The sequence below is a fragment of the Protopterus annectens genome, chromosome 16.part0 (assembly GCF_019279795.1).
Source record: "Protopterus annectens isolate FY-2018-M chromosome 16.part0, PAN1.0, whole genome shotgun sequence".
NCBI classification, from domain to species: domain Eukaryota; kingdom Metazoa; phylum Chordata; order Ceratodontiformes; family Protopteridae; genus Protopterus; species Protopterus annectens.
In genome coordinates, this window is record NC_056750.1 from 161253047 (window position 1) to 161278264 (window position 25218).

The 25218-nt window shown below is 39.2% G+C and overlaps 1 protein-coding gene across 3 annotated transcripts in view; it reads left to right on the forward strand.

Moving 5' to 3' along the window:
* The window catches only part of LOC122791087 (apolipoprotein L1-like), a 97392-nt gene that overhangs the window by 23693 nt on the left and 48481 nt on the right, over positions 1–25218 (forward strand). For 2 of the 3 annotated variants that reach the window (XM_044058881.1, XM_044058883.1), the window contains one exon: positions 1066–1104. The exons of the other annotated variant lie outside the window; for it this stretch is intronic. In XM_044058881.1, the coding sequence (XP_043914816.1) occupies positions 1066–1104 (39 nt within the window). The remainder of the gene's footprint in view (positions 1–1065; positions 1105–25218) is intronic. 3 annotated transcript variants of the gene reach the window in all.

Sequence of the window (25218 nt, forward strand, 5' to 3'; positions counted from 1 at the left end):
TTAGAAAAAAACAATCATATTTGTGCTAGCATACTTGTTGAAATAATTGCTTGCAAAAGCAGCTACATATTTGAATAAGTTTGCATTTGCATATAATCCAAACCACCCAAGATTAATGAGATGCATATGCATACTTCTGTAAATACTACCACAACTGCAAAATCTCTAGCCCGATAATTTCTCAAAATATTTGCCCGTGTCACTCCTTGACCTTAGATGTGTCATTAGATGAGATTAGATAGATAGATAGACAGATGATAGATGGAATAATAGATACATAGATAGTTACAGAGGAATTCTTTGATATTTTTTGCTTATCTTGATGTGGTGTAGTACATGTTTTAGTTTCTGTATGTGAAATGAAATATGTTATTAAATATTAATAATATACCTACGTTAACGATACTGGTTAGCAGGAACAGTGGCAAAAGTAATAACCTGGTAGCCACACATAGTTATGCACATATCACTGAAGGAACAAAAACCCTCAACAGTAGTAACGTTTATTTATTTTTATTTATTTATTTACATTTGTTAACTGAGTAGTGTCTGACTGGGTTGAAAAAAAAAACATTTTCAGTGGAGACCAGGGGAGAAAGGTTCCACAACAAAAAGAACATTATTAAAGTACAAGCAGTAAACTTAGTTTAAGTAGTACATTGCTAACAATATGTAAATTGTGGTATTAAAGTTAGGGACAAAAACTATAATGCAAGAATAAGGAAGTGAAAAGAAAGGAGTGAGGAGAAGCAAAGTTAACAGAACCCAATCACATGACCTCTATGGGATGATTACAGATGATAGACAGTGTGGTAATACACTAATACAACAAATATCAATAAGAGCGATGACATACAGATTATCATCTGAGAGTAAAGATTTCCAGCCACCCCTGTACACTTCTTGGCAAGATACTGAGTTCATATTTCAACTCAGCAGTAAAATAAAAAATAACTTTTGATACAAAAATAAAAGTTGTTTTTATAGGCCGCTGAAGTATTTTCAGCCATGTTTCTAGATGTGGGTCTAATCAATTCCTAATCTTTTCTATATCTTTCTCTGTAGGAGAAATTGATTTTAAAGATGTTTCTGCGTTACCACCAGGTAAGTATTCTTTGTTATTGATATAATACAGTCACTTCATATCTGAAGGTCATATGTAACATGTAACTCCATAAACAGCAGTAAATATCTAAAGCCATGGCATCAGCTTATTCATGTTTTATGTTCGGACCATTCTGGTTAGTCATTTAAAACCAAATAGATCTCATGAGGATAGGGGTCCAGCAGAACCTTTTAGCCTCAGATGTACAAATTACAATTCCTAACTAACTAGCTATAGTTATTTGTAGTAAACATTCATTTTATTCTCACTAAGAGATTTTTTTGAAATATAACAGCTGTGCCAAGTTGTATTTTCTTGCAGTAAGGGTCATGCTTTTAGTGTATTACAGCGAATGCCTCTTCATCGACCCATAAATAACGGACTGCTAGATCTGTGAATGACCAAGTCAGTGATTTATTCTTTAAGGAAAAAGAATCACTGATCTGGACAGAAATAAAACATCACTACAAGCACATAAAAGTGAGGAGCTTTGCCCACCAACACCCCCACGTTGTCACCCACACCATCCTACTAAATATATCAACTCCGAGATCCCACTACAGTGGGGAAGGAGCAAATTCATGCTGATGGCCAAGTGATTTTTTTCCCTTGGAAAAAAATTGCTTAATTGGCCGTTCACGGAATAGCAGTTAATTTTTTATGGGTCGATGAAGAGGCATTCACTATAATGCCTCTTCGATAAGATAATATAGACCCCTTTTCACGGGACATTGAACATATTTGAATGTCTGCAGTTTCAGAGGTATACATGCATCCTGGGAGGGCTTTGTACTATCCTCTGTAGTAAAATATAAGTAAATTATGGTTTGCACTGCTAGAAAGAAGACCAAATAATCAGTTTTGCAAAGTAAGACAGCACCTTTTACCTTGATTCATTTTGATTATGGAGTTAATGTATATACTTAGTAGGGATGTTGAGAGAGTCACTCTTCAAAATAGGTAATGTATGTGTAATTATTATTTTCATTAAAAATGTGTAGCTGCACCATTTTAGAATAATTTGTTTCTACTTCATGATCTTTTTTAAGTATGTGGTAATAATTTTTGATCTTAGTGACCACCTTTGTCATGGTTTGTTGCCTAACCTGTCTGTTAGTTTTTCTGTCCTGACAGTTTAAAGATCCTTGTACTATTTATTTTGATTTTGATTTTTAGTATGAATATTGATGCTTCTAATGCATTGTCTTGCTTTGAGAATGGGTGATCTGACATCACCATCCTGATCAGTGAACAAATGCGCTCCAGCAGGGTGTTAATGTGCAGGTAATACACTATTAAAAACAAGGTGACTGCTTCAAGGCAGCATACGAAGCTGCGGTGAGGAAATACATGGTCACCAATTTTGTATGCTCTCTAGGCAGCACTTTGCTATTCAGTGAGAAAATGAGTACTTTTGGCCTAGTTGGACTTTCCTGGGAAATAAATGACAGTAACTAAATAAATAATGATTTACACTAAAAGCCTGCAACTTTCTTCTGCCTTCTCTGTGTAAGGAGATATATATATATATATATATATATATATATATATATATATATATATATATATATATATTTTTTTTTTTTTATCATTTACCTATTGTTTCACTTCTGGCACAGTTAGGTTTGTGATGACAATAGAGAACTACACACATTTGGAAGTTATCACTGCAGTCAAGGCAAAGGCACCCTCATCCCAAATTGCAACTGCACACCCCCTAGGTGCAGTCAAACACTGACCTACTGTTTTTTAACTGATTGCTGCATTATTTTAAAATCTGCACTTAAGGTTACATTTTAGTCAAATTTGATCGAAAGTTTGCTTGTTTGTTTGTTTAATTTAACTGTGGAGGGTGCTCACTAAAGTGTGGTAGCCTGTGTAACTAATTTATCACTGTGTCTGCATTTTCTGTGTGTTTCTACCAAAAAAACAAAAAAATAATCATTGTTTTCCCGCCTTCCTCAACTAGTTTAGACCAGTTTACAGGCATTGCTATATTCTGGGCTGTGGTGTAGTTCCTGTGTTGTCCATTACCTTACTTGGATAGAAGGAAGTTTCTTTGCTCACCAGTGGGAGTGGGGAGCCTTGAGCAGCCTACCTGTCCTTGGGGGGAAGTGACCGCAGTACAAGAAGCTGTAGTAATTGGTTGTTTGGGACCATTCCTAGCTCTTTTGTAGTTCACTGTTTAAAATCCGCCTCTGGGCGTTTTTTTCTGGCTATACTGCTCAGACAAGCTCCATGTGGGTTTACAGAGTGGTCCTAGCAGCAAGGAACTCAAAAAAGTGACTACTTTCTGGATTTAAGTATCTTTGCTTTTTTTTCACTTGAAATAGCTTCTGTAGCTTACCTTGAACTAGCCTGAACTGTTTTTTAACTGATTGCTGCATTATTTTAAAATCTGCACTTAAAGTTATATTTTAGTCGAATTTGATCGAAGGTTTGCTTGTTTGTTTGTTTAATTTAACTGTAAAGGCTGCCCACTAAAGCGTGCTAGCCTGTGTAACTAATTTATCACTGTCTCTGCATTTTCTGTGTGTTTCTACCAAAAAAACAAAAAAATAATCCTTGTTTTCTCGCCTTCCTCGACTAGTTTAGACCAGTTTACAGGCATTGCTGTATTCTGGGCTGTGGTGTAGTTCCTGTGTTGTCCATTACCTTACTTGGATAGAAGGAAGTTTCTTTGCTCACCAGTGGGAGTGGGGAGCCTTGAGCAGCCTACCTGTCCTTGGGGGAAGTGACCTCAGCACAAGAAGCTGTAGTAATTGGTTGTTTGGGACCATTCCTAGCTCTTTTGTAGTTCACTGTTTAAAATCCGCGTTTGCACAGCTTTGTGTGGTTGTGCGCATAGCGCAGCACTGGTTAAACAAGGTTAAACTTTTTCTGGCTCCGCCAAGTCTGCTCTTCAAATTTTCCCTTAAGGAAGCTCTACTCTTAGTATAACCAGACTACTCACTGTATTATAAGCCTAGCACTTGTTCTCAATACTTCTCTACTAAGTAAGCACTCTCGTACTAAGTAAAGCACTACATCTACTTACCACCCCTGTGAATACCCACTTCCCTTAAAGGTATACCACTCCCTTATACTGTTCTAGCATGTCGAGTGGTAGATTACTGGCATCGTCTTCAGTTCAGCTGGTCAATCTGGGCATCTTGAGGCAATGCTACAATTGTCTTATGTACACAGACAACCCTCTCCTCCTCCCAACAAACACAAATACATGTGAGAGATGCAACTATATAGCCAAACTGGAGGCTGAACTCTCTCAACCCAGGGCTGGCATAACCAGACAGGAGGAGATGGCAACCACACACAAAACAATCCCAGTCCCACATAGACCTACCACAACTGCAAACCAAACACATAAAAACACAAAGACATACTCGGAGGCTTTAATAAAAAACTTACAAAACAACAGAGGCTCCCAAAGCAGACATCCAAAAATCCACCACCTCAAAACAAAACACATGCAACACATACTTCAATAAATCAGTGTGTCAACCAATCGCAGCCCTTAAGGCCAAACACCTTACTTGATACACTAGTAATAGGTGACTCCATAGTCAGACACACTGATGTCCCACTGACCAGGCTGAACAAGGAGAAGGTGACTGTGATCTGTCTTTCGGGGGCTAGGATCTGCCACATAACACACGCACTCAGGTCACTCCAAAGCAAGTACAAATATGACTCCGTCATTGTCCATGCTGGTGTAAATAACCTGAGATGTACCTCCCTGGACTGCATGAAATGAGACATAGAGGAGCTCTCCGATTATGTAGCCCAGGCTGGTATGACCCTGACCCTGAGCAGCATCTTGCCCTCACCAAGAATGATACCACAATACAAAGACAAGATGATCAGCTTTAACAATTGGCTCGAGTACTGGTGTCATTCTAAGGGGATCCAATGTCTGTCTGCCTGGGATGATATGTTGGACAAGCCACGCTGCTTCGCAAGGGATGGCTTACATCTGTCACTACTGGGCTTCCGGATATTGGCTAAGGCTCTTGCCACCCCCATAGTGCCTTTTTTAGGCAAGGCTCAAAAGACAAACCCACCTCCTTAGAAAACAAAATGGAAAAAACTAAGGGTAATGCTGCTCAATGCCAGAAGTCTAAATCTCAAGATGCAGGCACTTGATGCACTCCTCAGCATGGAGAACATTGACGTCTGTGCAGTAACTGAAACCTGGTTCAAGGCTCCTGAGAGCACCCCAGCGCTACAGGCTATACCTCGTATCATGCTTTTCAGCCCCAAAACCCGGGCCGAACCACAAAGGGAGGGGGAGTGTCCATATTCATCAAGGACACCCACACCTCTGGGTTAGTAGCAACACATGAAGCATCAGAGACCATACAGGTGCAACTAACCATAGGCAAAACTGCTATACAACTGGTAGCATGTTACAGACCACCCTCCCAATCTCAAGAACCCCACTCAGCCTTCCTGAAGACATTGGAGGATATGAATGTATCACAAAATACCATCATACTGGGAGACTTCAACTACCCAAACATAGATTGGGTACATTATTCTAGCCCTAATACCCTAGCCCAAAGGTTCCTGGAATTCATAAATTCAAATGCACTGGAACAACTAGTCACCTCTCCCACTAGGGGAGATAATATACTAGACCTGATCATTACAAACATGGGGACAAAATGCTCCACACCAGAAGTATACCCCTCACTAGTGAGATCTGACCACAAACTAATCACCCTGGATATACATATCCCACCTCCACCCCCAGCACAAAAGACCACAGTGAAAAACTTCTCAAAAGCAGACTTCACTCTTCTTAAGACAGAGATGGTATCCTTTAAGCCCACTGTGCCAGTGGATACCACATCCCACAATGCCGAATCCTTCACAAATGCTTTCTATGGACATATCCAAGAATGCATGGATCATGCAATCCCAAACAAATCCAAGTCCCTCTCCGCCAAAGCTAAGCGTCTTGTCTGGTGGACCTCAGCCATAAACAAATTGTATAACAAAAGAAGGAAGCTACTGCACGTCAGAGCGAAATCCCATGAAGGGAAGACGTCTCTGATCAACATTAGCAGAAAACTACGTTCTCTCATAAAAACATCCAAGGCAAACTTTGAGAGAAAAATCGCTAAGGACACTAAAGATAACCACAAAGCCTTCTTCAGCTATGTTAGAAACCCAGGTGGAAACCCTCAGATATGCTCAGAGTTGGTTCACAACAACAAAAAATACACTGAACCCACAGATATTGCTAACATTCTGGCTGACAGGTTCAGTGCAGATTTCTCGTCTCCTTCACCCCCAAAAGAAGAAATACTTATCCCAGCTGAATGTAATCTCCCTGTCATCTCAGATGTCGAAGTGAGAACCGCCCTAAACAAAGCAAAAAACACAGCATCAATGGGACCTGACGGCATCCCGGGGTGCGTGTTACGTGAACTCCAAGAGGAGCTAAACCCACACATAAAAATACTATTTAACCTTAGCCTTACTTCGGGATATGTACCTGTACACTGGCGTACAGCAACAGTGGTCCCACACCACAAGGGGGGTGCCTCTACAGACCCTGGAAACTACCGCCCCATAAGCTTAAATAGCCTGGTCTGCAAAGCTATGGAAAGAATCATTATGGAACTCATAAACAGAGACATAGGGGACCTACAGACACTTGACCCCACCCAGTTCGGCTTTGTGAAGGGCAGATCCTGCCTTTTAAACCTGGTTGACTTTTTCGAAACAGTTACTATTGCTATTGATGAGGGCAAAGCAGTCCATACAGCATACCTGGACTTGGCTAAGGCCTTCTACATAATACCCCACTCAGGCATCATAGATAAGCTAAACAGCTTAAAAGTAAACCCTTATGTCACTAGATGGGTTGCAAATTGGCTGAAGGACAGAACCCATAAAGTTAAAATCACTGGAGCAATGTCAGACTCAAAGCCAGTCACAAGTGGTGTCCCACAGGGATCTGTCCTGGGATCCCTCTTGCTCGGCATTTATTTCTCAGATGTTAAAGCAAACATGGGAGGGCTGTGGCTGACAAAGTTCGCAGATGACTGCAAACTAGGCGCCATAGTCGATACACCAGCAGACACACACATCCTACAAAAAGGCCTCACTGAAACGGACAACTGGTGCCGTAGTCACGGCCTTAAACTAAATGCCAAAAAATGTATAGTCATCCCTTCTGGAAAAAACAAAGTACCCACAAATTATCACATAGACAGCAACCCACTGAGTATGGAAAAAGTAATCAGAGACCTAGGGACCCAAGTAGACAGCGACCTCTCATTTGACACCCACACTGCCAAAGTGGTTAGAAAAACATTCTACCTTGCACACCTCATCATGAAGGGATTCACATCCAGATCCAAGGATGTCATTGTACCCCTATATTCCTCCCTCATCAGACCCATGATTGAGTACAATGCCCCATTTGGTATGTACCTCACCTGGCACTTGCAACAGCTGGAGAGACCACAAAAGTACCTCACCAAAAGGATCAAGGTACTCCAACATATGTCTTATTCCGCCAGACTAAAGAAACTTCAGCTCTATTCAGTAGCATACCGCCTGCTCAGAGATGATCTCTGCCTGATATACAAGGCCATGTCCAATCAGGATTTGATGGACATGCTCCACCTCAAAAAATCCAAATCCATCAGGACCACGAGAGCTAAAGACTTAAACCTCGGCACAAGTATGAATAGGACATGCTGGAGGGATCGATTCATAACCCAGAGGCTTCCCATGCTTTGGAACAGGATACCAGTTCGTATTAGGCAGAGCCCCTCACTGACTCTCTTCAAGAGAAATCTTGATGAGTGGATGGGAGATCGAAAGTTTACCCCAGGGGTCACATCTGTGTCACTGCTAGACAGGGGCACAGTAAACTAATTCTATTATATAAGGGGACCTTCATTGGGTCACTACTAGACAGAGGCACAGTATTCTAGATTTATTCTGTACATTTTTGTACCATTTCATGGGGTGGCAAAAGCCACATCACTATGGCTAGGCTTACAAATGCCCCAGGGCAGATAGCCTAGTACTATACTATGAAACTATGAAACTATGAAACTATGAAACTATAACTGAGACCACTGGACACAGAACAGGAAAGTACTTTTCTGACCCTCTCACTCTGTGCAGTTATGCAAGCTGACAGAGTTTTCTGTTGATCTTAACTACCTCAATGATTTTTTTCTTCTCACCCATGCCATCTTGCTATTACTATTTATTTATTTAGATAGATAGATATAAATATATAGGCAGACAGCTAGATAGGTAATATACAGATAGGTATGCAGGCATATAGATTTTCCCCATGCAGCCATATGCTCATAGATTCATAGGTACTTACTAGGCTATTGATCTATGAAGACCTTATAAAGTCTGGCCTTATGTTCCCATGGCAGTTTTTAGCCCTTATATGTCACATGCAAATAACCCAGATATTGACCAAGCAAGGATATGTAGGCCTAACATTCCTATTGTAGTTCTTAGCCTTTATGTTTTGCTTACAAATAACCCAGTGATTAGTTAAAAAAATCTACGTAGGGACATTTAGATGTTTCCCCTATACATAATGGACAGAGGTGCTAAACCATAGGAGAATTTATAGTCATTTATTTTTTTCTTATTTATTTATTGTTTGCTTGCTCACTGGATAAGTCGACTGGTCTGTTGATCCTTTCCTGCCATGATGTCAGCTGAAAGAGCAGAAACTACATCACTGTTTTTTTTAATCAAAAATATTATATAGAAAATTAGTATATAGCAAAATTCAGACCATAATGATAATTTTCAATGCAGATAGGATAAGATTAAAAGATTAAGAGTGCATAAGAGAGAAAAAGAAAAAATGTTTGCAAACTGCAAGCGAAGAAATACAAAAAATATAGTGCTATCATACATACTATACATAAAGTCTTACATACCTCTGATGTATTTGTGTATAAGATGCCACATTAGGAGACTTATAAATGTTTCTTCTGGAGGTTATCCAGCCATTAATCCAAATTATATCTGAATAGAGTCAGTGCCTGCTTATATGGATTGGAAGAAAGTTACACAGAAGTGGTATTCTCTCTCTGATACATACCTGTCCCTCCATATGTTCCATTTATTTTGCAAAAGAGACTGAGATCCCTTGAGTGGGTGTTTATGACACTACTGGACTTGCAAATGTGTAGTTGATTTGACAGAACAAGGTGTATTCACAAGGCACAGGTCACCTCTCATTAGTCGTTATGATCCTGAAAAGGCTTTAAGATGGTCTGCATAATTTTTAAGATTTTGGCACTCAATTTTTTTGGTGAGAAAGCATGTGCCCATTCCAGTCGCAACATGTATTTGGACAGATACTTGCCAAAAGGGACATTATCCTCAATAAATCCAAAAGGTAACCTTGTAGAAATGGCCACACAATGCAGAAGTGCTTTTCACCAATTTAATATAGAATAATAAATCCAACAATAACGCAGTTCAAAACATACATACATTTTCATTTCATATAGACTTCATCAGATGCAGACTGAATTTAAACAATACACTTTTATAGTTACCCTCCCATTCAAAATTCATTAATTAACCAATCACCCAAAAGGAAAAGTTAATTATACAAATAATTAAACTAAATCACTTAATATGTACTATGAAACTCCATCTTTTGCATTATTAAAAACTTAAAAAAATACATTTAGACAAAAGATACATTTAGAATATATTAGACCCTGTTAGTAACAGCCTGCATATTATTGCTGGAGCCCTCCTGTGTCATGACAGAGTGCTCTTCAAACTATCTGGAGATATACAGAGCTAAGTATATTTTTCTGGCACTTCAGAGTTGTGTACTGTTAATTGTTGCTTGACTAATTTTATATCATTGCTGGCTGACTTCAGAGTTGTGCACTGTTATTTTTGCTTCACTGTATAGTTTTTCAGATCTCTGCTGAAAGTGTTTTTTTCCATACCCACCTTCTCTATTCCTGTCTTGTTGTTTAAATTTGGAGGCTTTTGCAGTTGCCTGCCCCCACTGTAGATCTGTGCAGAGTTTCTCAACTACCCCACCATTAACTGGGAAAACTACTCATGTGCCAACTCATTCACTCAGCACTTTCTGGAATTCATAAACTCCAATGCCCTGGATCAACTTATCCACATCCCCACCAGGGGCAACAATATCCTAGATCTAGTCATTACCAACATGAGTGACCGGTGTTCCACACTCCCCCCAGTCCCATCTGTTTACCTCATTCTACCTAATAGACTCTTTCTGCACTTGTTTTTAGCCATTTTTAATTTAATTGCATTTTTTAAAACTGTTTGGTCTAACATTACTACATACTCAACTGTGCTAGCTTGCACTGCATTTGAATTGTTTTTACTACTGTTTTAGCTACTTTTCTGTATAAAAAAAATCTAAGCCTGTTTCCTACCTTTCCTGTAACTAGTGTAGTCCAGATTCAGATTTGCTGTATCCAGGACTGTACGTAAGCTTCTGAGCCCCCCCAAGCTTTCTGTGTTAGAGGGAAGCCTTCTAGCTTATCAGTGGGAGTGGTAAGCACTAGGTAACCTATCTACCACATAAGGAGTGGTTCTGGCCCAGAAACTGTAGTTTTTGGCTGTTTGGGCAGTTTTTCCATCTCTCTCAACTTTCTGATTTAAAAACCTGCATTTGCACTTGTTTCCCCCCTTTCCTATAGCTAGTTTATTCCAGATACAGATTCTTAGTTTTAGCACTTGAATTTGCTTATTCGTGATCAGCACTTGTTCAGAACTTGTAAGCACTAAATAACCTACTAATTACTATAGCACTCAACCTTCCTCATTACCTAGAGGAAAACAGTTTTGGTACTTACTTTCCTCACTTGCTTAGAGAAAAACAGCTCTTGTACTCACTTTCCTCACTTATCTAGAGGAAAATAGTTTTTTTATTCAGACATGTCCAAGGGTCACCTCCCAGAGTTCTCTCCTGTCTATCTGATGAATCTGGGCATCTTGGGGCAATGTAGAAATTGACTCATGTAAACAGATAGCCCTCTCCTCCTACCACCCAACACTACGACCTGTGAGAGATGCACTTATCTAGCCAAACTGGAGGTAAAGCTCTCTCCAACCAAGACTGAACTTGACAGTCAAGAGAAGAAGGTAAACACTTGCACCACACACACTCATCACATAGTCTCACTAAATCTACACCACCAAAATCCACACATAGAAACACAAAAACATTTGCAGAGTCTCTCAATAATAATCTGCTCAAGTAACAGAGACCTCCAAAGCAGAAATGCAAGCAACCTCCACCCCCCAATACAACCCAAATGACACATTGCCTGCAGACTCATTGTGCCACTCAACCACAGCCAATAAGGCAAAACAACGTACCCAACACACTAGCCATAGGTGACTCTATAGTCAGGCACACTGATGTCCCACTCACCAGGCTAAATAAGGAGAAGGTTACTATCAGCTGCCTGTCGGGTGCCAGGATCTGCCACATAACCCACACACTCAGGTCACTTCATAACAAGTACAAATATGACTCTGTCATTGTCCATGTTGGTGTGAACGACCTGAGACGTACCTCCCTGGACTACATGAAAAGAGACATGGAAGAGCTCTCCGATCTTGTAGCCCAGGCAGGTATGACCCTAGCCCTGAGTAGACTTCTGCCATCACTCAGAATGATACCATAGTACAAGGACAAAATGATTGACTTCAACAATTTGCTAAGCTTCTGGTGTCATTCTAAAGGGATTCAGTATCCGTCTGCCTGGGATGACATGGTCGACAGACCGCAATGCTTTGCCAGAGATGGCCTGCACCTGTCACCCCTGGGATTCTGGATACTGGCTAAGGTTCTTGCCACCCCTATAGTGCCTTTTTTAGGCAAGGTTCAAATGACAAATTCACAACCGTAACAAGAACAGGCAAGCAAAAACTGAGGGTGATACTACTCAATGCAAGAAGTCTAAATCTCAAAATGCACTCACTCGAGGCACTCCTTAAAATGGAGAACATCAATATCTGTGCAGTGACTGAGACCTGGTTCAAGGCTCCAGAGAGCACCACTGCACTAACAGGCTATAACTCATACCACACTTTTTGGCTATGTAACCTGGATCGGAACACCAAAGGTGGAGGTGTGTCCATATTCATTAAGGATATCCACACCTCCAGGCTAGTTGCTCAACATAATGCATTTGAGGTTATCCAAGTGCAATTAACTCTGGGCAAAACTGCAATCCAAATTGTAGCTTGCTACAGATCCCCCACCATGCCCCAGGATTCCCACTCCTCTTTTCTTGATGTACTGAAAAATATTAGGGTTCAACCAAACACCCTAATAATGGGCAATTTCAACTACCCCACCATTAACTGGGAAAACTACTCATGTGCCAACTCATTCACTCAGCACTTTCTGGAATTCATAAACTCCAATGCCCTGGATCAACTTATCCACATCCCCACCAGGGGCAACAATATCCTAGATCTAGTCATTACCAACATGAGTGACCGGTGTTCCACACCATAAGCTAATCACCCTAGATATCCACATCCTGCCCCCACCCCCTCATTAAGGAAACCACGGTAAAAAAAATTCTCCAAAGCCAACTTCACGCTTCTTAAGACAGAAGTGGTGAACTTCATGACACCCATGCAGATGGACAATACAGTTATGACTACTAAATCATACACAATTGCACTTTATAAGCACTTACACGAGTGCATGGATCGTGCTATCTCAAACAGAACCAAGACGCTATCCTCCAAAAAAAGGAAGCCAATCTGGTGGTCCCCTGCCATAAACAAACTGTACAACAGAAGGAAGAATCTGTTGCAAAAGAGAGTAAAATCCCATGAGTGGAGGAGCTCCCTCGTCAACCTCAGTAAGAAGCTTCAATCCCTCATAAAATCCTCCAAAGCTAGTTACGAAAACAAAATTGCCACTGATTCTAAAGACAACCACAAAGCATTCTATAGTTATGTCAAGAATCTCATCTCAGTGGCAACACTCAGATCTGCACTGAGTTACAGCACAATGGCATTAAATATACAGACCCAACTGATATTGGCAACATCCTGGCAGATAGGTTCAGTGCTAACTTTACCCCCCCTTTCACCCCTTAAAGGGTCCATCTCTATACCAGAAGAATGCAAAGTTCCTGTAATTACGACTGCACAGGTAAAAAACACACTCTCCAAAGCCAAGAACACAGCATCCATGGGACCAGACAACATCCCAGGCTGCATTTTACATGAACTACAGAACGAACTGGCACCCCACCAAAGTACCATGTTCAATCATAGCCTCACCTCAGGCTTTGTGCCCACTGAATGGTGCACAGTGATGGCTATCCCACTCCTCAAAGGGGGAGCCACCACGGACTCCGGGAACTACCGCCCCATTAGCCTGACGAGCCTGGTCTGCAAGGCCATGGAATGTATCATCATGGAACTTATAAACAAAGACATTGGTAATCTCCAAACTCTGGACCCCACCCAGTTCAGGTTTGTGAAAGGCAGATTATGTTTCCTAAACCTGATAGACTTCTTTGAAGCAGTCACCAAAGCCGTAGACGAGGGTAAGGTGGTTCACACAGCCTATCTAGATCTTGCCAAGGCTTTCAACACCATCCCCCACTCTGGAATTATAGATAAACTCACTAAACTAGGTATAAATCCCTATGTCACAAGATGGGTTGCCAACTGGCTCACTGACAGAACCCACACTGTGAAAGTAGCAGACTCCAAATCCGACTTCAGACCAGTGACAAGTGGAGTACCATAGGGTTCAGTCCTGGGTCCTCTCCTGTTTGATATCTACTTCTCTGAAGTACAGGCTAACACAGAAGGTCTTTGGCTAACGAAGTTCACAGATGACTGCAAACTAGGAGCCATAATCAAAACTCCTAACGATGTGGACATCCTACAAAAGGGCCTCACTGAGACAGATGCCTGGTGTCAAAGCCATGGCCTCAAGCTCAAAGCCAAAAAGTGCATTGTCATCCCCTTTGGTAAAAACTCTGTACCCATGAACTACAACACAGGTGGTAGTATACTTAACACTGAAAGTGTGATAAGACACCTTGGGACACAGGTGGACAGTAGTCTCTCCTTTGATAATCACATTGCCACAGTAGTCAGGAAATCCTTCTGCGTGGCACACCTCATCACAAAAGGTTTCTCATCCAGAAAAAAAGAGGTCATTGTTCCCCTCTACTCATAACTCATTAGACCCATTATAGAGTACAATGCCCCTTTTGGTATGTACCTCGCAAGACATCTACAACAACTGGAAAGGCCATACTAAAACCTCACAAAGAGGATTACCAGCCTCATACATATGCTCTACACAGACCATTTCAAAAAACTCAGCTTCACTCTGTTGCATATTGCCTACTCAGAAGTGATCTCTGCCTAACATACAAAGCTATGTCATACCCAGAGCTGTTGGAGATGCTCCACTTAAAGAAATCACAGTCCCTCCGAGCTACACACTCTAGGGACCTAAACCTTGTCACCACTATAAACAGAACATGATGGAGGGAAAGATTCCTGTCCCAGAGACTTCCCATACTCTGGAATAAACTACCTATCTATATCATACGAAGCTCCTCATTAGCACTCTTCAAGATAAATCTTGATGATTGGATGGGAAATAGGAAATTCACCCCGGGGATCACTTCTGTGGCTCTGCTCGACAGTGGCACAGGAAAATAATTTTCTTGGGTAGCAAAAGCCAAGGTACATTTTTGGCTGGGCTTGTATAGGCCCTAGGGCTGATAGTCTAGTACCTACCTATGAACCTATGAACCTATTTATTGAATTAATAATGTTAGAATCAATGCAATACAAAACTTTCCTAAAACCAATGCATGCAAAGAATAAATTACATTAAATGCAATTAATTTTCACATTTAATAAACATATGGGCATAAAACAGGCTTAAATTCCATCTAGTGGCATATCATAAAACCACACCATAAAATGAATGAATCTTCTATATAAAAAAGTATAAATATATTTTTTATTATTGTAAAAATAAATAGCACAAATATTAAATCTTAATATAAAACTTATGCAATGACACTTTATTACAAAAGAAAGTCCCTATTGAAATGTGTTTCTCATGTGTTATTTTCTGATTAAAATTTTCTTCACTAGTCAAGGCTATTATCCTCAATGATGAACCTAATAAGTACTGAACATATTGTGATTTAAGCTGTGTGATGAAAAATGACTTCCTTTGAACAGTGGATCCATAGTGATCAAATGACAGTTCGTTGTCAACACAGGTTCCCAGATCCCTAACCACAGGATCAGTTTTCTGGGGTGTGTTTCCCAGGTGATAGTTACAAGGGGAGTCATGCTCGCCAAAGGATGCACTTATACACTTCTTGCCATTTAGTTTTAGTCCTTGATTGTGACACCAGCTATATGTTTTGGATGGGTCCATATCACAACATCGACAAGTCATAACATCGACATTCAGTACTCCGACACGAAATCACCGACAGATTAAATAACCGAAATCCCACTTCACCGACATTCACAAGTTCGACAGCAGAAGCAGTCACTAAGTAAATGCCTAACCACTGCACAAAACTCCACATACTAAAACGGGTCTACTTCAACACACTACACTACATAGCATACACTAGCCCTGACCCAAACCCTAACCCTAAGGTCCGACAAACGCACACTTCACCTACCTGCACCTAACCTAACTCACTTACCCCCCTAGCCCAAGCTCCGACACTAGCACACTTCACCTACCTGCACCCTAACCCTAACTCACTTACCCACCCTAGTCCAAGCTCCGACACTAGCACTTCACCTACCTGCACCCTAACCTAACTCACTTACCCACCCTAGCCCAAGCTCCGACACTAACGCACTTCACCTACCTGCACCCCTAACTCACTTACCCACCCCTAGCCCAAGCTCCGACACTAGCACACTTCACCTACACTAACCCTAACTCACTTACCCCTAGCCCAAGCTCCGAGACACTAGCACACTTCACCTACCTGACTGCTTCGTTGTCGAACTTGTGAATGTCGGTGAAGTGGGATTTCGGTTATTTAATCTGTCGGTGATTTCGTGTCGGAGTACTGAATGTCGATGTTATGACTTGTCGATGTAGTGATATGAACCCGTTTTGGACAAGTCCTCTTGGAGAATCCTGGCATCCTCTGAGGAATTCATGATTGCACCAAGTTTGTAGTCATCTGTAAATGTGGTCAGCCACAAACTCTAAAGATTAAATTTGACCTCTGAGAAGTAAATGCAAAAGAGGTGTATCCCAATGACTGAACCCAGGGGTACATTGCTAGGGACAGGTCACTTAGAGGAGATATAGCTACCCATTCTAACTTCCTGGGTTCTATTTGTGAGCCATTTTCCTATCCAGCAAGTTACATAGGGATTGATATTTGCTGGGAGAGCTTTGTCTACGATATCCAAGTACAGGATGGTATCAAATGCCTTTGTGAGGTCTAGATATGCAGTGCGCACTGTTTTGTTCTTGTCTGCTGTTTCAGTAACTCATTTGAAGAAGCTCACCAAGGTAAGTAAGCAAGACCTGCCCTTTATGAATCTGGACTTGGTTGATTTGAGAGTCTCTAGGTTACCTATATCCTTATTTATTGATTCCAAAATGATCTGTTCCATAGCCCTACAGATGAGAGTGATAAGGCTTATAGGTCTATAATTGCCTGCGTCTGTTGAAGGCTCACTTTTGTAGAAGGGAATGATTGCCATTGTCCTCCATTCATCCATCAAAACGCCTGTTTTGAGGCTGATATTGAATAACATCTGTAGGGAATCAGACAATTCATGTGTCAGGTTGACCAGTAGGCAGGGAGGTATTTTATCTGAACCTGTATATGCAGGGATCTTGGCATTAGATAGTGCCTTGTGAACTTGTTGTTGGGAGATATTGGGGGAGTAAGCGGATTTGTAATCTGAGACTATTGAATGGGGGGCTGTGTGAAATTTGAGATAAATTTATCTGCTAATAGACTGTATATGTCCCGGGATTTGAGTATGTGATAGCTATTTTTGCTCATATCTGGCTTTGGCTGATTTTATCAGAGTCCAGAGTTCCTTGATGAGTTTAGCAATAGTGTTTTTGGCATCCTCAAAGTGAGATTTATTTTTGTGAGAGATGATTTTTTGTTTCTTTTATTATATAGCCTCTTTATATATGGGGTCCATCATAAGGGTTTATTTTTTAAATTTGGTATTGTATTTATTTCTGAGAGAATCAGATGCATCTATGCAGCTATTACATAGCCACAGAATTTGGCAGTGAAGACTTTGTATAAGCAGTGGAGTCATCAAGATGGATGGGGCTTTTGAATTCACAGGCTTCAACAGAACTTCTGCACATACGCCAGGGTGCAAAGGTCAAAAATCAGTCCAACAAACCAACAAAAACGGCTAGTCAGGCTGATGATATTCTGTTGAAAGAATTATCTGCAGCCCAGTAGATGGATTCCATGCATTTTGTGGATGTACTACTCACTTTTTATGAGTGTAGTGTTTCCCACTCCATTATTGAAGTAAACAAAATATGAGAAGAGGTTAAATCATTTGAAGATCAGCCTGCATTTAAAAAATGTTTTCACAAATTGACTAAGGATCTCATAGACTGAGAAACAACTGAAAGACAGAAAAATCTGTAAATTTAAGAGACCTTAGAGATTATAATCAAGGTGAACCATTTGGCCAACAGAAAAGTGTACATTTTTTTAATAACAATTCAGGACATACACCCACCAAAAGAAAAAGGAAGAAGTCTATTCTGAAAAAAGACCATGAGCACTAGTGAAGCTTCAGGGGAAGATTCTTTCTCTGTAACCAATATTGAAAATGAGCACAAGCAAGAGTCAGCAGCTCCCAATAAATGGAGACTGGTCAATACTTTAGGACCAGAAGAAGGGGTGGTAGAAAACATAAATCAGGCTCCCACACTAGAAATGTTGTTACATCTGTTAGTACCACAATAAATACCACTTGTAATATACATAACATTTCCTCTGTATCATTATCTGAGGTGGCAATGCAACTACTGAGAAAAGGATTCAACTTTATTCCTGGATTTTTTGTGTCTGAAAATGTTTTTGCTAATGATGTGATTTCCTTTTGCAGATTGCTTAAACTAAGGTTACACTTTAGTGTCAATAAAGATTGTAATGATTATGATTCTCAGACAGAATTTAGATTTCAAAAATCTAAATTTATTCTGCCCATGAATAAGCATGTTGCCACCTTCCAGCAATGCAGTCTCAAAGATTTACATTTTAGGTTTGGATCTGGTATAGGCATTCTCAAAAATGTATCTACATTGGAAATTCAAGCTCTGACAAATCTTCAGGACAGTACTAGTTTGGGCATTGTTCCAGTTGACAAAGAAGGTGTTATAGTCATACTGGACTGGTCTATGTATCTAACAGAAGTCCAAAGGTAACTGTCTGTTGTTTTTATGCCAAAATGTCGATAGATCCTACCCATAAATTTAAAGCTTTTATAGAAAAATTTCTTCAATTTTTAGACATAGACATATGGCATAGGTATTTGGATGATTGCTGGATGGTGTGCAGGTCAGATATTGATTATTTGACTGAATTTGTTCAATATCTGAATGATAATAAGAGGGGTATTCATTTTACTGTACATTATGATGTCAATCGGATTTCCTTTTTGGATGTTAATATTGTTCAAACAAATTATGGTACTTTAGATAGTAGTGTTCGTCATAAGAATCCTCAGTTTAATACTTTGCTATATGTTTCAAGCTGCCACCCAAAACACATTACATGGAATATTCCTAAGTCACAATTTTTATGTGCTCATAGGATTTGTTTATCTGAAGAAGCATCTATTTAATATCAAAATGATTTGATTACTAGGTTTTATGATAGAGAATATAATAAGCATCATATAATTGAAACTAGTAATTTGGTGCAAAATCAGGACAGATCCAAATTATAAAAATGCAAATATAGGGATTTTATGGGTGAACATGCCATTAGGTTGATTACAAGTTATGGTCGCAATACCTCTGTTTTTATGGATTTAATACAAAAATATTGGAATATCTTGTTATCAGAAGACAAGTTGTATGATATTTTGACACCAATATACCTCTTCTCATTCTGAAGAGGCAAAACATTATTTTTTTTCAATCATTATAAGAATAGATCCCTTCATAAGGACTTACATCAGACTATGATTGGTGGGGGTATATTGGTTGGCTGTGTCCCTTGTGGCCATTACACTTTATGTAGATATGTGTTTAAGGGCAAACAATTCACTAACAGTAACACTCCTAAAGTTTATGAAATTAATGTATTTGGCAACTGTAGCACAGATTGGATTATTTATTTAGCCACATGCATATATTCTGCTTTTTATGTGGGACAGACTTCACTTCCCTTTAGAAGATGGATTTCAGAACACTTACGTGATATTAGTAATAAACAGATATCCAATTCTCTATACAAACACACCATTAAAAATCCGACTGCACATTTTATATTTGTAATTATTGGTAAAATTGTGGGGGTTAGGCATCACAAAGCTGGTTGGCATAGCATTTTAAATAAAAGGGAGAATAGCTGGATAATTAGACTTGGAGGGTTATTTCCACCTGGTCTTAATGAGCACTTGTAATTATACAATCCAGACAGGAATAGGTGGGACAGGTTAGTATTTATTGAGTTGTATAATTTTATTTCATATTCACTGATGAAGACTATTATGCCAAAACCAGTTTGTATATAGCTTTGACGTGTTGTCTGATTTACAAATGAAGTATTTCAACTCACAATTGAAATGCTGGCCATTTTTGTTGGTTTGCTGCTTTTGAATTCAACCAGGTCATCACCCTTTTAGTAGATTAGCCTTTATATAATTTTGAATACCATGGTAATGGAAGATGCTTTAGGCATCAGTCTTATGGTGAATGTTATTGGCTTGTGGTCTGATTTGACCAGGGAGGAAGTGCAATTATTGGACAGCAAAGCTACACCATATTGGTAAGGACCAAGTTCAGGATTTTATCATCACTGGTTGGGTTGTGGACTAACTGATTTGTGGAGTTTGCAGTGATGAAGTCAACAAATCTCTGAGCATACATGCCTGAGAATGTATAACTCTCCAAGATTATGAAGGGGTAGTTAAAGTCTCCTTGGAAAATGGTGTTTTTCTTAATTACACAGGGGCTTCATACAAGTTATATTGAAAGTATGGGCCAAGGAGAACATAGAAGGAGTCCTATAGTAAGCTATGATATGTGAAGGGGGTTTTGTTAATTGTAAGCTGGACATGGAGGGGATCCAGAACATTATCTTATTTAATAAGTCGGGAGATGAAGTGTGTTTGTTTAACAAAATGGAAGCATTACCACCTTTAGTGCCTTTGTCTAATCCCTAAAAAAGGCATTGTGGAGGTGGGCAAGAATTTAGATAATATGCAAGAGCTTTAGGGAAAGAGGTGCAGGCCATCCTAGGCAAAGCAGTTAGGGACTGTCTACCCTCTTTTCCTTGATTAACATAAATTGTATCCCCATTGAATGGCACTAGAAGCTAAGCTAATTTTAATGAAGCCTTCTCAATTTTTTTGGACGTTCATTCTTATTGCTTAAGTAAAGGGAACCCCCTCAAAGACCACATCTTTCTCTAAGGTACAAGCCAGAGACTTCTAACATTCTCAGTCAAAGCTGACACTGTTTTAATGAAGCTTTCCTCATTTTGTCAGACTTCCACCCTTGTTGTTGAACTTGAAGTTAACCCTTTCCCAGACTGCATCCTTCTCGAAGAAAGTTTTGGAAGCTGCATTTATTCTGAAGTAAAAATGTCTCAGAACTTAGGTTCCCTATGAGAAGACTGTTTTGACTTTATATAATGAATATAATATTGTTTCATTACATCTAGCAGGCAGAAAAAGCATCAAATAAACTCTATTGCATTCACTTTTCTTCCTCTGCTTTTGTAAGTCTTACCATTATTGCATCTCTCATAACTATATCATCCTCTTATTGCTTGCCCCTGTCATAACTATATCAGCTTCTTAGCATTTGCCTCTCACATAAGAATATCAACCTCTTAACATTTGCCTCTCTCATAACAATATAAGGCTCTTAGTGTTTGTCTGTCTCATAACAGTATCAGCCGGTTAATATTTGCCTCTCTCATAACTATATTGGCTTCTTAATGCTATTTCTTGGGGCTGTACCACACACTCTGTTCCTCGTGTAACTGCCCCTTTTCCTATCTTATTATTTTCCCTACTCTTTCTATTTTGTGTTATCATACTCACTTTCACTTTGTTTCTGAGTTTTATCTTCTAACCTTCATTTACATATATTTTTTAATCCTTGATGTGGGAGTAGCCCTGCTCCACTCTGCCATGCCATGTGCAGCTTCACTTCACTCTCTACCTTGCTCCCATTCTCACCCAACCCCAAATCAGCAAATGTATGTCTAACCACTTCCCTATTCAGCTAACCAGTTTCCCGCCAACATCTCTCCTAAATAGCCACTCAGATTCTATCCTGCCTCCTACATCTCAGTGATGTTTCCACTCCTACATCTCCCAGCCTCTGTAACTATAAATCCTAAAACAACCACAATATGAGCAGACCACTGGAACTGGTACATAAAAATCCAAATGTGAAAAATAAAATGACCAGGTAGCTTAAGACTCAGCGAAAACTTTATTGTAAATACAATATAAACATCTTCAGAACCATGAGCAAATGAAACCAACACCCACTCTAAAAGCAAGTTAAGAAACCAAATTCATAACACACCCCCATAAGCTAACTAATCAAAGCTAACCAGCAGGAAGCCCGCCAATATACTTAAAGAAACAATAGCGAACAAGCATATAACAAAGCATGAGCAACGTAATAAAATATATTAAAACCACATCCGATATGTAATGGATAGACTAATAATTAAAATACATAGTTATAACCTAGATTCTCTAAATTTACATTCACTAGAAAATGAAATGGCATCATTGAGAGAGGGACGATTGGTAGCATCGAGACGAAGCTGCCAAATAAATTTCCTGCTATAAACGCTGATTATGCCAGTTGTCTGTGTATAGAGATGAATCAACTTGTTCTAACACAGTAAATTTAAATTTTCTAAAATTAGCAGAGTTTAAAACATGTCTGGCAAGTACACTTTTATTGTCCAATTTAGTAATACTGTAGGTATGCTGGTATGTTTCCCTCCAACACCTCTCCTAAATAACCACTCAGATTCCATCCTGCCTGCCACATCTAAATGATGTTGACACTCCTACATCTCCCAGCCTCTCTAACTATAAATCTTAGTTATACTTCCTCCACGTCAATAATGCCCCCCTACGAACATTAGTACTACTTGGTGCCCTCTTCTCAAATACCTTGCATTATTACTCCACTTTGCATGCACCTTTCCAGGACCACCCACCTCAAGGACCGCATACAGTATGACAGCAAATACACAAAGCCTAATTACTAAACCCATGCACTAAATATATATATAAAAAAAAACTCCTAAAATTGTTAATTTATATTTCTAAAAGGCAATTCATTGTACAATGTTACATACTATAGAACTCTTTTTCTCCTATACATACAGTTGATGACCTGCTGGCCAAATTAAACACTATTGCCCATAATCTAAAGCTGCCATTGGGATATCCATCTTAAACCAGGTTCAACTATTGCTAATAACTGCAGCTTCATTTCTATTAATAATCAGTCTTTCTCACTAGTCAATTTCAGTCACAAATACCTAAAAATTGTCCCTATTAGTCCTTGTAATGGACTACTATTGTAGATTGGCATAATGTGGAACGGCCGCATAGTGTTGACCTTTCAGAAACCTAGTTAAATATGATTTCTTCCCATCTACCTACCTTCAGAATAACTACAACCTACTTTTTTAATAGCTCTGGCAATAGAAATGGGTGAAGAGCTATGCTAATGTTCAGAGAGGCTTCTGACATTCAGCTGTTAGATTACTATAAAGCCATGCCTTCTGATAACAGAAATCCCAAATGGGAGGAGATCTCCAGCTATACGTTGCTACTTCTTACCTTCATCTCCTTACTCCATTGCTTTACTGCAACAAACTCGACTTAATATATTTTCATAGACACTTTCAAAAAACTGCATTATTTGGGGGGATTTCAATATTAATGCTATAGGATCAGGGAGTAATAAATAAAATGCTCCAAGCACATAATCTCAATCAGTTAGTGTAGCAGCCCACTAGATCAAACTTACAAACACAAAATCAGAGTTCACTGGACTTCATACTTACAAATATAAAGCATAGGTGCTACAGCATAGATATTCCACTCAATTCCATGAGTGACTACTGTCCTTTCATCTCTTATTGGTCTTTTAAAACCAGAGAATTATCTTTAAATCATTATAGGCAAACCAGTCCCACACAATAGAGTCCAACAGCTGAGTAACCAATTACTGAATATTGACCGGTCTTACTTATTATATAAACTGCAAGTCCGTACTCTTGCACTGCCTTTCTTCACTAGTAACCTTTCTCGGATTCAGAAATCCCTCTTTTCTAATAGTAGAAAAAGGTTTGGTGCTCATGTTGGCCCCTGGCTTACTAATGACTTGAATCAAAAATGAAACAAAGGGACTTGATCCGGAAATTATGAAAACAGGACCCCTCTAATAACAATCTACATCAAGAATTCCTAACCCTAAGAAAATCAACAAGAATAACCACAAATGCTACCAAATCTCAATGTCTAGGGAAAATATAAAATGCTATCTCTTCCCAGCCAAAACTATTCTGAAAGGAAACAGAGCAACTCACAGGAAATTCCACAAATTTTTCCTTCAGCTCCAATAGCAAACACCAAAATAAACATAATACTATTTCTAATGACTATAGGTAGATATTTTTCAGCTTTTAAACAGATTACTGATTTCCTTCCTCACATATATAACCTTCATACTGGCATGTCCAAGATTCACACAGTTTGTCTTCTTGTTGACTATGCATTCACCTTTCACTTTACCACTATATCCGTTAAAGAAGTCAAAGCCCTTGTAAGTAAACCAAGCTCATATGGCTCCAAATTTATTAAAATACCAATGTGTCACAAATTAGGGCCAGAAAACAAATCACTAACCTATATTTTTAATTTATCCCTAACTACTGGAAGTCCTAAGAGCCTTTAAACATTCACTCATAAAACGGTTATCAAAAGTCAACTTAGAGATTACAGATGCATCTCCAACCTATGCCCATTAATAAAACATTAAAATATTATCTATAAGCAACACTATAAAAGCATTAATAGCTATGACCTTCTGTGTTATTAGCGGCATGGCTTCAGAACCTACTTCAGCAACAAATTAGTTGTACTTACCACCACAGACAGTATTTATAATGGCATAAATGATGAACATACTACAGCAAGAGTATTTGTTGACCTAACTATGGTATTTGAGACAGTAAACCACAATCTTCTACAGAAACTTAAAAAGCTTAAATTTGGTGAAAACACAATAACCTGGTTCACAAATTAACTTTTAAAGATAGAACCTTCAAATTTTCTCAAGGAATACCTTCTCTGATTCTGCAATACTTAATATCAGTGTTCCACAAAGTACAGTTTTAGTCCCTTTACTGTTCTTACTATGCATAAACGATTTAACTCTGGATCTCCCACATTAGGAATATCATAATGGATGCAGGTGATATGTTGATGCTGAAATGCAGTAAAACATATTTAACCCTTAACAACAAACCTACAAGCTAAATTCAACACTCTCTGCAGATGGCTTCAGGAAAACAGCCTCCTAGTCATTTCTACAAAAATAAATGCAATGTTATCCTGTACTGAAAAGAAACTGTTATAGACTCACCTTGCATTTTTGAATGAGACTTCATTTGATTCCACATATGGGCCTCACTTGGCTGCCTGGTATCTCCTGGTATCTCAATTATTCAGCTCCTGAGATATAATAGCAGGAGTTAATTAACATATTTACTTATTTATTTACATTTTATTTGAGTCTGATCTGAGCAGAGGTCCATGTGGCCCCAGCATTGACTTTGAAT